Here is a 14555-nt window from a genome sequence, read left to right on the forward strand (position 1 = left end):
GTCTTCCATGCAGCTAAAAGAACTCTGGTCAAGCCAATAGAAACAACCTCTCCTGCTCTGTTCCCTGCTTCCCCAGTGAAGAGTGGGCTGGTATTTGTTTTCACCTCCTGACTTTTACATATCCGTGGCCTGTAAAGGAATGGACAGCAGGGACTGTTTCTAGCACCAGCCTGTCCTTTAGCTCTGCTTGGCTCAGTCTGTCCACAAGAACTGCCCCGGGGGCTGCTGAGCCCGCTCTGCTGGTGCAGGCACCCACCCCGGCTCCCTCCTCAGCCGGGTGCAGTTGTGGGTTTTGTTGGGTGCAATTACCCCTCTCTGGAGAAAGCACCTTTCTTTGCCTGTGCATGTCCCAGTGGCTTTTATAGCTTTCTCCAGATGTGAATTTGGAGGTTGGATTTATTACCCCGTGATGCAAAAGGGGCACGTGGGGATGTGCACCTCTCCGGAGGAACTGGTGCTGCCCCAGCTCTCCCTGCCTTCCTCCTCATCACCACTGGAGCCTGGGGGTGAAACGCCTTATCCCTTTGCTTTATCCCTCAGCAGGGACTTGGGGGAAGAAGTGAGGCCCAGGAGAGAGGCTTGGCCAGGGCTGAGCGTTGCTTTGCTGTCAGCAAAGAAGAGCCGGTGATGCTGGGCCCCCTTGCCACCCTCTGCCTTGGCTCCCTGCACCCCGTAGGGTGCCGTAGGGTGCTGTGCTTGCAGGTGTGGACGCCAGCCAGGTGGACAAAACCACATGCACCCACACATCTACGTCTCAAGTATGGGCACGTACACACACGTACGTCCACACGTACACCCCTATCCACATGCGCACCCGACACGGGCACCCACATGTGTGCCCACACCTCTGCGGGCATGTCCGCCCCCTCCCGTCCCTTTGCCTGCTTGCCTGCCAAAGCAAGAGGGAGCGGGCAGCAGGGCGGGAATGCTTGCCCGCCACCCTGGCATGGATCTGGCACCAGTGGAGGCGACAGGAGGGGAAGGGAGGTGTTTTTCTTGGTTCCCACCAAGCTGAACTCAGGAAGCTTTCCGCCTTCCACCTGTGATGGGAAGCAGCATCATTCAGGGACAGCCTTTACCTGCTGAAGAAGAGCCACTGAGGGCCGAAGGCTTTCCCCTGGTGAGTGGGACTGCTCCCTGTGCCCGACCCACGGCTGTTGGGCACGTCCCCATGGGGTAGCTGAGGTTGGTGGGTGGGTGTTGTGGAGCTGGGAGGGCTCAGGGCCATCAGGGGAGCAGCACCCCCCTTCCATAAACACACTGCATCTCTGCTGGCTCTCTGGAAAAATATTTGTCTGTCTGGGGCAGGGCTTTTCAAAAGCCTCAGCATTTTCACCTGTGAGCTTCTTGCAGAAGACAGATGAGTATGAAAATAAAACTCCCAACCAAAGTAAACGCCCGCAGCCCACACAGTGTGTTTTTACCTCGTCATTCTCAAAAAGCAAATATCTGCAGTGACGTGCAATATTTTAGGTGGCTGTGGCAGAAAAAAAGCCCCTGTGTTTTTCAAACAAGGTGCCTTTTCATTCAGAGGTTAGCAGCGGCTCTAAGAAAGTGGCAACGTTTCACCAGGACACCCGCTGGAAATGCAGACGTTGCCTTATGGCAGCAAAATACTTCTTTGCATCCCAAGCCTCAGAGAGAGGAGGAAGCGGCTCCTGAGAGTGTTGACTGCGGTATTTCCGCAGGATCCCCCCAGCTGCGTTGGGGACCGCCGGCCGTTTGTTCGTCCGAGACAAAGCCCCCGCCACGCCAAGCCCCCATGGCTTGGTCGCTTCCGCTCCAGCCAAGCACAGCACCGTCAGATGTGGGGCTGCTAGGAGGAAAAGCAAACAGGAGGGAGGCCAGAAGGACTGGGCAGAAGACAGGCGTGTTATGAGATGCCCCATTTGCGAGGCTCTGTTCAAAAGGGAGGAGAAGGCTGGAGCCATCAAAGCAGCTCCTATGGCCTCGGTTCAGATGGGAGAAGGATTTCATCCAGCTTTTGCCGGGCTTCTTCCCACTCATGGTGGACTCCCCTTCCTCCCATGCCAGGGACAAGCCCCACTGTCCTCCTCCTCTCTTCTGGCTGGGAGACAGACCCTTGGAGTGACAGTAATGGGATGCTGGGCATTGTGAAGGGCAGCACCCTGCCCTGGGCATCCGTTTTGGTCACCTTTGAGGCTGGGGGCACCCTCGGGCAGGAGCAGCAGGGCCAGTCCCCCGGGAGCACGGGTTTGGAAGCGTGATTGAGGCTATGGCTTGGGCGATAAGCAAGCCCATAAGGATGAGATGGTCCACTCTTGAGGGCGCACACATCCCAGCTCACTGCAATTTATATACACTATATAAGATCCTATATAGTATATCAAGTCATATACATATTTATAGATGCGTGTGTATACCTTATGTATGGCTTTTCCATTAATATATATGCATATGGTCAAACAGTCTCAGCAGTTTTGGGAAGAGGCATTTTGCTGACATGAATTGCAGACCTGACCTGCTGAGGGTCTGTGAGCAAGTTCTCTGGGGGCGGGGGGGTGTCACCCCTCTAGGTGCTCTGGGATGGACGTGGCGATGCCCCCGGTTGTGCCAACGCCCCACTTCTCTCCCCAGCCTGGTCCTGCGGCACAGGAGCCTGGTCAGGGTGGCAGCATCCGTGGTGGCACCCAGACCTGCCCGGGGAAGGGGCAGGAGGGTCCGTGGGGGTGTCACCAGGGCTGTGCGCAGGAGCCGGCCCCACAGCCACAGCCGGCAGTGTTTCTGAGAGCTGGGGCTGGCGGGGTGCGGGGCATGGGGAGATTTTGCTCATGCACCTTCTGCCTCTCGAGAGGGTGAGGGAGGGGATGATGAGACATCCGGGGGCTGTTTTTTCCGTGAAGCAGCGTGCTGCTCTGGTTAGCGAAAATACCCTTGTGCTTCTGCCGGGGGCGGATGGGTGACGCAGTCCTCTCCGGGTGTGACATCCTCAGCACGCCGCACACCTCTGGTCCCGCCGTGCCACCGCTGCCCCATGGCCACCCCACTGGTGTTTCCCATCAGCTGTGGCCGGGAAGGGGGCTCAGGGCTGGTGTCTCTGGCAGGACTGATCCATACCCCCTCATGCTGGGAGAAGCAGAATTTTCCCTGCCCAGACGGCGAGGCTGAGGCCAGCAGGACTCCTACCCCGCCGAGCCCTTCTGAGTCCGGTGTTTCCCCCAGTGACCTTGAGGCAGAGGCTGAAGGCGGCTGGCTGGATCCGAAGGCAGCGTGTCCCCACCTGAAATGACAGCTTGGTCTATAAATAACACCTGGCACGGGTCCGTGCCCGGGCATTGGAGAGATGAGAGACTGAGCCCTCTCTGCCCTTGTGTCGCAGGGCTCTCACCCCATTTTACAGGTGGTGAAACTGAGTCCCGGCGGAGTCCTTGACCCTGCCTTGCAGCGAGCCCGTGATGCAGCCCCGTGGGTTTGCAGGGCGCTGGAAGGTGTTTTCCAGTGTCAGCGGGACTGCTCCCTGCTGGGAAGGGGAGGATTTGAGTGAGGGCTCTTGCTCTGCCAGGGGGTCCACACCTTGTGCCACCCCACCTCTCGGGGGAGCCGGGGAGCCTTCCCCTGCCCAGAGAAAGGGACCTGCAGGGGTCCGGTGTCTCACACCTCTGCAGTAGCCCCCGTGCCCTCCTCGCTCGCTGCTCCCTCCCGGCCCTATCTCCCGGGGATGGGGACTCCTGCCCCACCGGCTGCCTCCCGGCGCAATCGGTGGGGAGCACACGGGTCTTATCTGTGGGCCAGCTGCGGGTTAGGGCTCCCTGCCATCCCTATCAGCAGGGCGGCTCCAGACCTGGGGCCGAGGGGAGCCAGCCCCATCCCTGCCGCGCTGGGGCCAGGGCTGGGGGCATTGCCACGGCCCCACGCTGACCGTTGCGGGGGGGATGCTCGAGGCGAGCGTGACGCTGCTGGAATTGCAGGGGCCCAGCTGAGGCCGTCACGCTGGGTGGTTGTGGGTTGTGGTGGGGCTTGTGAAGGCGGATGGTGGCAGCAGTCTTGCGTGACCGCCAGCAGGATCTGGCCCCCCCATCCACTTCCACCAAACTCTCAGCGGTGTTTTCCTCACTGGGGCGAAGCTTGCGGGGGCTGGGGGGGGGCCAGACGGGCTAGCGCCCTGGGAAAGGCTTTCCTGTCCCTTTCACAAGTCTGGTTGACCTCCATGTTTTATTTGTTTCTCTTAAGTTGTGCCCACCCTCCTGCTTCCAGCAGCTTAGTGGGGTGCCACTGGGATACCGGTGGGGTGGAGATGCTGCCTCTCCCCTAAAACCCTGGGGTGGGGGGTAGCAGGGTCACCTGTGGTCATGCAGAGCGTGGGTATGCCTATGATGAGATGCCCGTGGAGTGTGGTTTCCCCCAGAGGTGGGTGCCAGGCATCCCCCTGCACCACAGGGTCCCATTACTCTCAGGGTGCTGGTCCTGCCTGGCACAGGGACCGGGCAGAGCAAGGGATGTCCCTTGGGGGAGGGAGCGTCCTGGCTGCTCCATCCTGCTGAGCAGGGTCTGTCCCTCTGTGTCCTGGGACAGCAGTGACCATGGCTCACCAAAAGCTCAGGGTAAAGATCTTTATTGTCCACTTGTCCAGCTGGACCACAGCCTGAGCTCGGTGTGAAGTTCTCACTCCTTGGCATCCCCACCATCCACTACGGCCCCAGGCCCTGGGTGGGAGAGGAGAGCATGGGGAGGAACGCATCTTGGCCTCCTACCAGCACCTACTGGGGCTTTGAACAAAGTTTTTCCTTCCCTACTGTGTCCTGGCCATGGGGAAAGCTGGTGATGGTTATCTGGGAGCCTGTCGTGCCTGCTGGGGTCAGCCCCTCCAGCCATAACTGTGGGGAATTAGAGACGAGTGGAAAACTGTCTAAAAACCCTTGCAAATATTTGCATTTCAAGCACTTTTCCAAGTATTGGGGAACGCTGACAAAGCAGCAGCGTGGGCGATGCAGCCATGCCAAGAGGGTCTGCTTGTTTTTTTTGAGGGGGGCAGGATTTCAATAGTCAAACAGTTTTGTTTAAAATAAAAAAGCTAACTGAGCAAATGGGGAGATTTGCCAGCCTTGCCTCTGGCCTCTCCGCCAGCTCCTCAGGGCAAAACAGCCACCCCGATGCCGAGGGGGCCACGAGCCTTCAAACCACCCCTGCCCTGGGCCGGTGGGTGCATGGCTCCTGTCTCAGTGCTCCATTTTCCTTCTCTGCTGAAGAGGTTTTTGGCAGGAAAGGGGCTCCCCATGCCTGGTGCTGCTCTTCCCCGGAGCATCCCAGGGGTCCGGGGCTGAGGTTGAGCTGGTGGGGCTTGCCCGGTGCCTTGCATGGCCCCCCCGTCCTGCCCATGCCAGGGAATGCTCACCTGCCGTTGGCTCCTGCCCATCCTGCCAGCTTTTGGCCGCGGTAGCAGCCTGTGTGGAGAAGGGTGTCTGGGGTAAAAGGGTGGCCATGGACCCTGGTGGCCCCAGGACCACCCATCCCAAGCATGGACAGGGGCTGGAATAAGGGGAGAAGTTGTGGGGGACCCTGGGCTACCCCATACTGCTGCATTTCCCCTCTCCACATCCATCTCTGCCAACTCCTGGGGCAGGTCGGAGCAAGCGAGTTGCAGGCACGTCCTGTCCTGCCGGCACAGGGAGGGCTTAGGGCCGTGGGCTGCAGGGGCGAGAGCCCTCTGTGTCCTCGGGGTACAGCTCTGGGGTGATGACACCCAGCCCCACAGCGCGCCGTCCACAGCAGGATAGTGCGACGGATGTGTCCTGGCCCCACGTGGGGTGGGACAGGGTGGGCTTGGACACAGTGGTGGGGCTGGGGGCTCGGTGCGGGTGGAGGTGGATCAGTGCTGCCAGATATCATCGGTGCATCCAGCACCAAGAGGGGATGGAGAGGGGAGTGTGTGCAGCGATGGAACCCCCCACGCATGCATGTACGTGCATGGTGGGGCCAACTCACGCAGAGCATCGATATGTGGGGCTGCCCCCCCTGCTCTGGCCTTGGGTCTGCAGCAACGTCCTATATCCCCCTCCCGGCCTGGCGGGATGCTCTGTGCCCTGCAGCCATACCTGGAACCTCGGGGTGTGCTGTGCTCGGGGGACGCAGGGGACCCAGGGCTCAATCAGGCTCAGATAGACAGTGGTGAGGAGGGTCATCAAGGTGCTGGAGCAGTGAGTCAGGGACCAACAGACACAGGTGTGCTGGGTGATGGGACGCTGTGCACCCCCGTGCAATGGACACCCACGGGTGGTGCTGGCCCCGGGGCTACGTGCAGGCAGGTGAATAGGCTCCTGCACGCGACGGCCCGGGCAGTGCAGCACGTGTGTGTGCATGCCGGTGCAGGGCTCTGCCTCCCAGGGCCAAGGATACGTGCAGATCGTCACTGAGGTGATGGACCACAGGGGGACGAGCGCCGGGTAGATGAGGCAGGACAGCAGGACCGCCATGACATAGCTCACGCTGACCATCACAAAGAGGCAGACGCAGCAGATGTCGTAGGAGCTGATGTGTTTCTTCAGCCGAAGGCAATGCTGGTGAAACTGGTGCGGCAAGGGGATGCTGGGCAGGGGGGGGCCCCCCATAGGTCCCATGCACCCTGTGGGGCCGGGAGCACCCAGGGCTGTGGCCACCCTCCGCACAGTGCTGCACGCAGGGGCCACGTGTGCATGGGGGGGTGCGCTTGTGCAAGGCGGGGGTGAGCGTGTCTGTGTGTGCAAGGAGTGTCTGTGTGCACAGGGCTGGGTGTGCAGCGTGTAGGATGTATGGACAGGGATATAGGGTGCAACATGGAGAGCTGTGTGTGCTGGGCTAGGTGTAGGGTATGCTGTGTAGGAGCTGCAAGGAGTAGGGCTGGGTGTGCAAGGTGTAATGTATAGGGATGGGTGTATATGGGGTGCAGCATGTAGGGCTGAGCATGCGAGCTACAGATAGGGTTTACGGGGTGCAGTGTGCTAGGTTAGGTGTGGGGGGCACAGTATATAGGGCAGGATGGGGCGGGGGTATGCAGTGTGTAGGGAGAAGGGTACAGGGCTTGGTTTATGGGGCTGAGGGGTGGGGTGGGTAGGGCTGGGTATGCGCAGCACCTCCGACACGTGCAGAACCCCCAGGCTCCCGGGGTGCCCCGCGTCCCTCACCTCCATGGAGCGGTTGCAGTGCGGGGAGCAGAGGACACGTGGCCAGCTGTGACAGTAGGACCCACACGGGCAGCGCCGTCTCCCTGTGCTGCAGAGCCCCTGCTTCAGCCTGTCCTCCCAGGCCACCGCTGCGGGAGACACGTGGGGAGACTGTGTCCCCCCAGCCCCGGGGCCAGCCCCTGGGGCCACGCCACCACGGAGCAGGCCCTGCTCCCCTGTCACCCCACCTAGCTGGAGGAGCCCCAGGTTGACTACGCAGAGCAGGACCAAGCTGGTGAGACGCAGGAGGAAGAGGATGGTGGTAGAGCCGGGGTCCAGCAGTGCGACGTGCAGAGCCAGCCAGACGCACCTGCAAGCGGGGATTCGGGGAGGACGGGGCTGGGGTCAAGCCCTGGGGCGGCCGTGGGAGAGGCGGAGAGTGGGGAGAGAGCCTTGGGGTGCTCAGCCCCAGGGGCTGCTGGAGCTGAGGGGTGATGGGGAAGAGGAGGCAGATCCAGGCCGTTTGAGCTGATGCCTGGCTTTAAAGTCTCGAGGACGCTGGTGTGAAACAGCAGCTCTGCTGCCCCATGTCCCCGGGATGGGGCTCAGCCCGTGGGGTGACTTACAGGAAGAACAGCGAGCTCAGGTAGACGAGGGTGCTGAAATGAAGGGGGATGAGAAGCTCCATGGCGGGCTGGGCAGCTGCAGGGCACTGGCCTCACAGGATGGACGGCATCCCACTCCCACTGCACGCACAGAGAATCCCCCCAACCCGTTCCATTCCCATGGCAACCACAGCATCCCCCTCCTACCCCCCATCCCATTCTCACGGCAACTGCAGAATTCCCCCACCCTGTATCCCATTCCCATGGCAACTGCAGCACCCTGCTCCCACAGCAGGGTGCAGGGGACCCCATTTGTGGTGCCGGTGCCGCTCTGGCTTCAGCAGGAGCCCACTGCCAGAGGGGCAAAGGGTGGCAGCTCAAAGGTCCCTGGGGACCCAGTACAAACCAGTGCTCATTTTCCTTGGTGTGCTGGGAGGACACCACGAGCCATTGGCACCCCTGGGACCCATGAGGATGCTGAGATCCATTTAGGACAAGGATACACTGGTCCCCACGTCTAAAGTCCCAGGTCCCTGCTCAGTGTGCCCCCTCCGTCCCGCTGCCCCCCTCCCCAGGCCTGGGCTCTGCTTCTGTCCCAAGAGGCTGGGGTGCTGAGCCAGGGCGCTGAGCCGTGGACCAGCCCTGCCCTCTAGTGTCGTGGGAGCTGCTCTGAGCAGGGCTCAGCCCTGGGCTGCCTCGAGCTGAGCCTTCGCAAACTCCTCACACAGCCCGCAGAGCCCTGCAGGGTCTCGCAGGCGTCCCGTGGCCCCACGGCATCACCTCCCCATCACCTCCCCACCCGGCCACGGCTGCTGCCGAGGGGACACGAGGATGCGTCCTGGACCCTGCGTGGCACCACGGGGACCCCTGGCACCACAAGCCCCTCTCCGGGCTACCCGAGGGGACGCATAGACAGCGTCACCCCAGCACAGATGCCCCGCTCCCCAAGCTTTGGGGACGCGCAGGCGCGCCGGCACGGGCGATAACCGCTTTCCCCGGCGCCCCGGGTCAATAACCGGGAGGCCGAGGCCCTCGGCGGGGCCAGGACAGCGTGGGGGCACGCCAATGGGCGCCCGCAGCAGCGGGAGAGGGAGGGGAGCGCCGGCGGCTGCTGGTTAAACTGGAACGAGGCGCGTCAGCCTCCCCGCAGTCCCTGCCCTGGGGACTCTGACCCCGTGGGCCGGCGAGGGAAGCTGAGGCAGGCAGTGCTGAGCAGCCCCGCGGCCGCTGGGACAGAGGCAGGGAGAAGCAGAGCAGGATGGACCCCAGCATGGAGCTGGCAGAGGACCCCAGGTGGGTGGCAGGGACCCCCGGTGTCACTTTGCAGCCGGGCAAAGCCAACTTTTTGGAGCAGGATTTGGGGTTATTCCCTCTGTAACGGAAGGGAGGTGCTTGGGGGTGAGGCCAGCCAGCCAGGGGACCCCGGGGACCCTGCAGGGCTGGGTGCCCCCGTGTCCCTGCCGACCCCGTGCAGCACTCGCTCCCCTTCTTCTCCGCAGGTTCCCCCGCCCGTTGGTGGAGATGCTGATCAGAAACTTCAGCGTGCCGGCAGCCTGCTTCTCCCTGCCGCCGACCTCCCGGCACCTGCTGCAGCGTAGGTGGGGGGACTGGGCACGGGGGACCCTCCTCTTGCCACTGGTGGGAGCGGGACAGGGGTGAAGGAGGTAGGGTGGCTGCAGCCGGGTGCTGTCAGGGTCTCAGCCTCCCACCCCACAGCCATGCCTGCAGGAATGGGGGCAACCCAGGGAGGGCCAGCACCAGGGCAGGTGACATGAGACACGGGAGCAGCAGGGCAGAAGCACCAGCTCTGGTGTGGCCAGACATGAGGACGCGGCAAGGGGTTGCCCAAAGCTGTGGAGTGGTGGGTCGGGTGGCAGCTCCCTGCTGTGGTGGCCCCAGGGGGGGACAGGACGGGATGGAGCCGGCCTCTCACCCCTCCCCGGCAGAGCTGGACGTGGCCCAACTCGCCATCATGGGCCTCGCCACCATCATGACGCTGCTGTCGGTCGCGATCTTCGTGGAAGAGGCTTTCTACCTCACCCGCAAAATCCGCTGCCCCATCAAGATGAAGACCCTCTGCTGGAGCAGCTCGGCCCCTACAGTGAGCTGGGGTGTGGGGCGGTGGGGGGCAATACCGCAGGGGGACAGGGCCACCCAAGGGGTGCCAGCCCCTGGCGGGGGGGGAGCGGCAGCGTGCCGAGCTTCCATATCTCCCAGGTTGTGTCCGTGGTCAGCTGCTTCGGGCTGTGGATCCCGCGCTCCATGATGGTGGTGGAGATGGCTACCACGACGTGAGTATCACCTGCCCCAGGGCAGGGGCACCTGGGAGCCCACGGAGCCTGACCTGCCTTCCTCCTCCTCTTCCTCCTCCTCCCCAGGTACTTTGCCATCTGCTTCTACCTCCTGATGCTGGTCATGGTGGAGGGCTTCGGGGGGAAGGAGGCGGTGCTCAGCACCCTGAAAGATGTGCCCATGGTGGTCAGCACGGGGCCCTGCTGCTGCTGCTGCCCCTGCCTGCCCCGAATTACCATGAGCAGGTGAGGTAACCCCCTGCCCCTGGGGAGGCCCTTCACCCCCTGCTTCTGCTGGGCTGGAAGAAAAGTCCCTAGGCAGGGGCTCGGGGACCTCAGGGTACTACTGGTCTCTTGCTGTGCCAGGAGAAAGCTTCAACTGTTGATGCTGGGGACTTTCCAGTATGCCTTCTTCAAGGTGGTCGCCGTCTTCCTGGGGCTGGTCCTGGCTACCGACGGGAACTACAACCCTGCTGACGTGAGTGCCAGGGCACGGTGACGGGCAGGGTGACATCCTGGACAGGGAGCCTCCCCCAGCCCTTGCCTTGTCCAGCAGCTTTGTCATTCCAGGTGCATTTTCTGTCTTCTCCTCCAGATCTCGGCGGAGAGCGTGGCCCTCTGGATCAACACAGTGATCGGCGCCTCCACCCTCTTTGGGCTGTGGGCCCTGGGCATCCTCTTTCGGCAGGCCCGGCTGCACCTGGCCGAGCAGAACATCCAGGCCAAGTTCTCCTGCTTCCAGGTGAGACCCCATCCTGCCCGGCTCCCCCCAGGTGAGGGGCTCCTCCGGCACGAACGGGATGAGGCGGAGTGAGGGGTATGGTGGGGCAGGAGCCGCTGGCGAGCAAGAGCCACGTCTGGCTGCGGGAGAGCGAGGAAAGTGAAAGGCAGGAGCCTGGCAGCAGCGCGGCCCCCGCCACCTCGGGTGTTGGTGGTCGCAGGTCCTCCTCCTCCTGACGGCACTGCAGCCTACCATCTTCAGCATCCTGGCCAACAATGGCAACATCGCCTGCTCGCCGCCCTTCTCCTCCAAGGCCAGGTCGCAGCGTAAGTCGGGAGATGGGGGAGCGGCGTCGCATGTTCCCGGCCAAGCCTCTCCGTTGCATAGCAGGATGTGGGGAATAGGCATGGTGGATGAAGGCAGCTTCAGATGACCCTTCTCCTCTTCCAGAGATGAACGTACAGCTGTTGATCCCTCAAACCTTCATCTTGGCAGTGGTGACACGGATGTACTACCGCAAGCAGGATGACAAGCCGGGCTACCAGCCCGTCAGCTTTGCACCCGCAGGCACCAACGTCAAGGCGTGAGCAGGAGGGAGAAACTGGGGTGCTGAGGGGCAGAGTGAGACGAGGGGCTGGTCTGCCCTGTACAACCATCTCCTCCTCCTCCGGCCCTGGGGAGCTGCTGGCAGCAGAGGAGGCAGAGGGGGAAAGGGCATCTCGGCATGGGGTGAAAGCGTCTGAAAACTGAAAGCCACAAGCCAAAGGGATCCGTGAAGCCACCTCCAATACGGGGAGGCTTTTGTGTGGCACCGAATAAAGATAAATTTGTATCTGAGTCTTGCACCGGTGACTGGGCTCAGATCGTCTCCTGCCCTGGCTGGGTGGGAGATGACTTCAACTCCATACAGGGGGAGCAATCATAGAATCATTTAGGTTGGAAAAGACCTTTAAGACCATCAAGTCCAACCGTCAGCCATGCCCACTAAACCACGCCCTGAAGTGCCTTGTGTACGCACTTTTTGAATACCTCCAGGGATGGTGACCCCACCACTTCCTTGGGCAGCCTGTTCCAATGCCTGACAACCCTTTCAGTAAAGAAATTTTTCCTAATATCCAATCTAAACCTCCCCTGCCGCAACTTGAGGCCGTTTCCTCTCATCCTATCTCCAGCCACCTGACAGAAGAGACCAGCACCCACCTCACTACAACCCCCCTTTCAGGTAGTTGTAGAGAGCGATAAGGTCTCCCCTCAGCCTCTTTTTCTCCAGACTAAACAACCCCCATTCCCATAGCTGCTCCTCATAAGACTTGAGCTCCAGGCCCCTCACCAGCTTGGTTGCCCTTCTCTGGACACGCTCCAGCACCTCCATGTCTTTCCTGCAGTGAGGGGCCCAAAACTGAACACAGGACTCGAGGTGCGACCTCACCAGTGCCGGGTACAGGGGGACGATCACCTCCCTGCTCTTGCTGGCCACACCATTTCTGATACAGGCCAGGATGCCGTTGGCCTTCTTGGCCACCTGGGCACACTGCTGGCTCACATTCAGCCAGCTGTCAACCAGCACCCCCAGGTCTTTTTCTGCCCGGCAGCTTTCCAGCCACTCTTCCCCAAGCCTGTAGCGCTGCATGGGGCTGCTGTGACCCAAGTGCAGGACCCGGCGCTTGGCCTCCTTGAATCTCATACAATTGGCCTCAGCCCATCGATCCAGCCTGTCCAGATCCCTCTGTAGACCCTCCCTACCCTCGAGCAGATCAACCCTCCCTCCCAACTTGGTGTCATTCGCAAACTTACTGAGGGGGCACTCGATCCCCTCATCCAGATCATTGATAAAGATATTAAAGAGAACTGGCCCCAAAACTGAGCCCTGGGGAACACCACTTGTGACCGGCCACCAACTGGATTTATCTCCATTCACCACAACCCTCTGGGCTCGTCCATCCAGCCAGTTTTTCACCCAGCAAAGAGCGCACTTGTCTAAGCCATGAGCTGCCAGCTTCTCAAGGAGTATGCCGTGAGAGACAGTGTCAAAGGCCTTGCTGAAGTCCAGGTAGACAACATCCACAGCCTTCCCTTCATCCACTAGGCGGGTCACCTGGTCACAGAAGGAGATCAGGAAGACAGAGCCCAGCCTAGCCATGGGATGGGGCTGTCATGGGGTGCTCAACACCCAGCCATGACACTGACCTCTGGGTGCTGCTGGCTGGGGTCTGATGGCCAAGGTAACGCCAGGGCAGTGGCATTTTCTCCCGAGACCGCTGGATGGGTCTGGCCTGTCCCTGGGGCACGTCCTCCACAGCAGTGGCTGCTCCTGAGAGCACAGCAGGAACGTCCACCCCTGCCAGCCTGGGGCCAGGTAAAGGAAGGAGCCTTGAAGCACCTCCATAACACAGACAATTAGTTAATGCTGCCTTAACCAGCCTTGCATGGCATCTGCTCCAGTAGCAGCATCTGCTCTACACCTACAACAGAGGTGGGGATGGACATCAGGAGCGATGGTGACTTGCAGAAACACTGGGTAATCTTTTGACCCCCTACTGAAGCATCTTATCACTCAAACCACTGCTAAGATGGCAGGTGAAGAGACCACGATGGGAGCTGGCTGGCAGAAGGGATCTGGCACACACTGAGTAAAATGACTTTGCATTTATTTGGCTAAACGTAAAAGCCAAAAACCCAACTCCGGAACAAGCCAGCAAGACACATGGTGTACGCACAAGCCCATACAGTGAAACTAGCACAGCAAACACTGACCAGGAAGAGCCCGCTCGAAGCAGCCGCTGCTGCGGGGCTGGAGGTGACGGCAGGACGTGGTGATGCAGTGTGGCCAGAGATGGGCAGCAGATGCCAGATCATCAGTAATAAGACCAGAGGCTGCTGCTGGACACCACAGAAGCTTCCCCTGACCTGCACACCCTGGTGCCCTCCCACTGTAATACCTCTGGCCAGCATGACACATTAGGGAAGCAAAGAGTCAGAAAGCCAAAGCTCCCAACTTTCATTTATTTGATTCATTTTGGAGAAAAAACAAGTTTTCTGTTCCATGAGGAGGGGGGAAAAGTGACTCGGAGCTTTTAGCATGTGGCTTTGTTCAAAGCAAAACTGCTCAGCCAGAAGATGCACTGGTGATCTGTTATGAGACTGCCAAATTTGACAAGACTCCTGGCAACAGTACACGGCCACTACCAACACAGCTTTCTAGGCTTAGCAGAAGTGCTGGGACCCAGCAATCTCATGGTTTTGCCACGAGGCAATACCCAGGCTAGCAGCAAAATATGGGACTCATCCCCCCCAGCCCCGTCAGGCAACCAGACCCAGCTCCTTACATGCGGCAGGTAGGAAGCCCACACCTTTATGCCAGGGAACCCTTGGCAGTGAGAAGCCCACCCTGAGGACAGGGGACAAGATGCAGGGTCAGTGCTGCCAAAGTCACCGCTACTGCCAAGCGTATTCACTGCTCCAGCACCTGCCTCTGGTTACAAGAATTGGACTGCACAATAAAGTCCCAACCCTCTATAAAATGCACAAAATAATGTCAGTGCAGATGTGTACCATAATTTTCTCAAGACATTAAAGACCTTCTCCTACAGCTCTAAGCAATATGCTGTTGAAGTGCCACACTCTTCATGTCTTGCTTCTACCAGCATCCTTGGCACCTTTCAGCTTTGCCCTACTGCTGCTGTTCTTTGCTATCAGAAGAATCCTCTCCCAGGGGCCGGCTGCTGGTGCTAGCAGCCTCACACCCCAGATCTATAGAGGAACTGAGGTAGGGCTGTCTTGCAGGAGTTGGCGCCTCTGGATTTAGCAGCATCAAACCCCACACGTTCTTCAATGCGTGCTA

At 60.5% G+C, this 14555-nt stretch overlaps 1 protein-coding gene across 1 annotated transcript; it reads left to right on the forward strand.

Annotated features, from left to right (window-relative positions):
• The first annotated feature begins 8951 nt into the window (after positions 1-8951).
• Positions 8952-11519, forward strand: SLC51A (solute carrier family 51 member A). The gene is made up of 9 exons (XM_075033231.1): positions 8952-8995; positions 9202-9296; positions 9649-9803; positions 9920-9993; positions 10081-10239; positions 10360-10471; positions 10589-10735; positions 10935-11040; positions 11165-11519. Exons 1-9 carry the CDS (start codon positions 8961-8963, stop codon positions 11299-11301), a joined length of 1020 nt encoding a protein of 339 aa, XP_074889332.1. The 5' UTR covers positions 8952-8960; the 3' UTR covers positions 11302-11519.
• The last annotated feature ends 3036 nt before the right edge of the window (positions 11520-14555 follow it).

Source organism: Buteo buteo, chromosome 7, assembly GCF_964188355.1.
Source record: "Buteo buteo chromosome 7, bButBut1.hap1.1, whole genome shotgun sequence".
In the NCBI taxonomy this organism is placed as follows: Eukaryota; Metazoa; Chordata; class Aves; order Accipitriformes; family Accipitridae; genus Buteo; species Buteo buteo.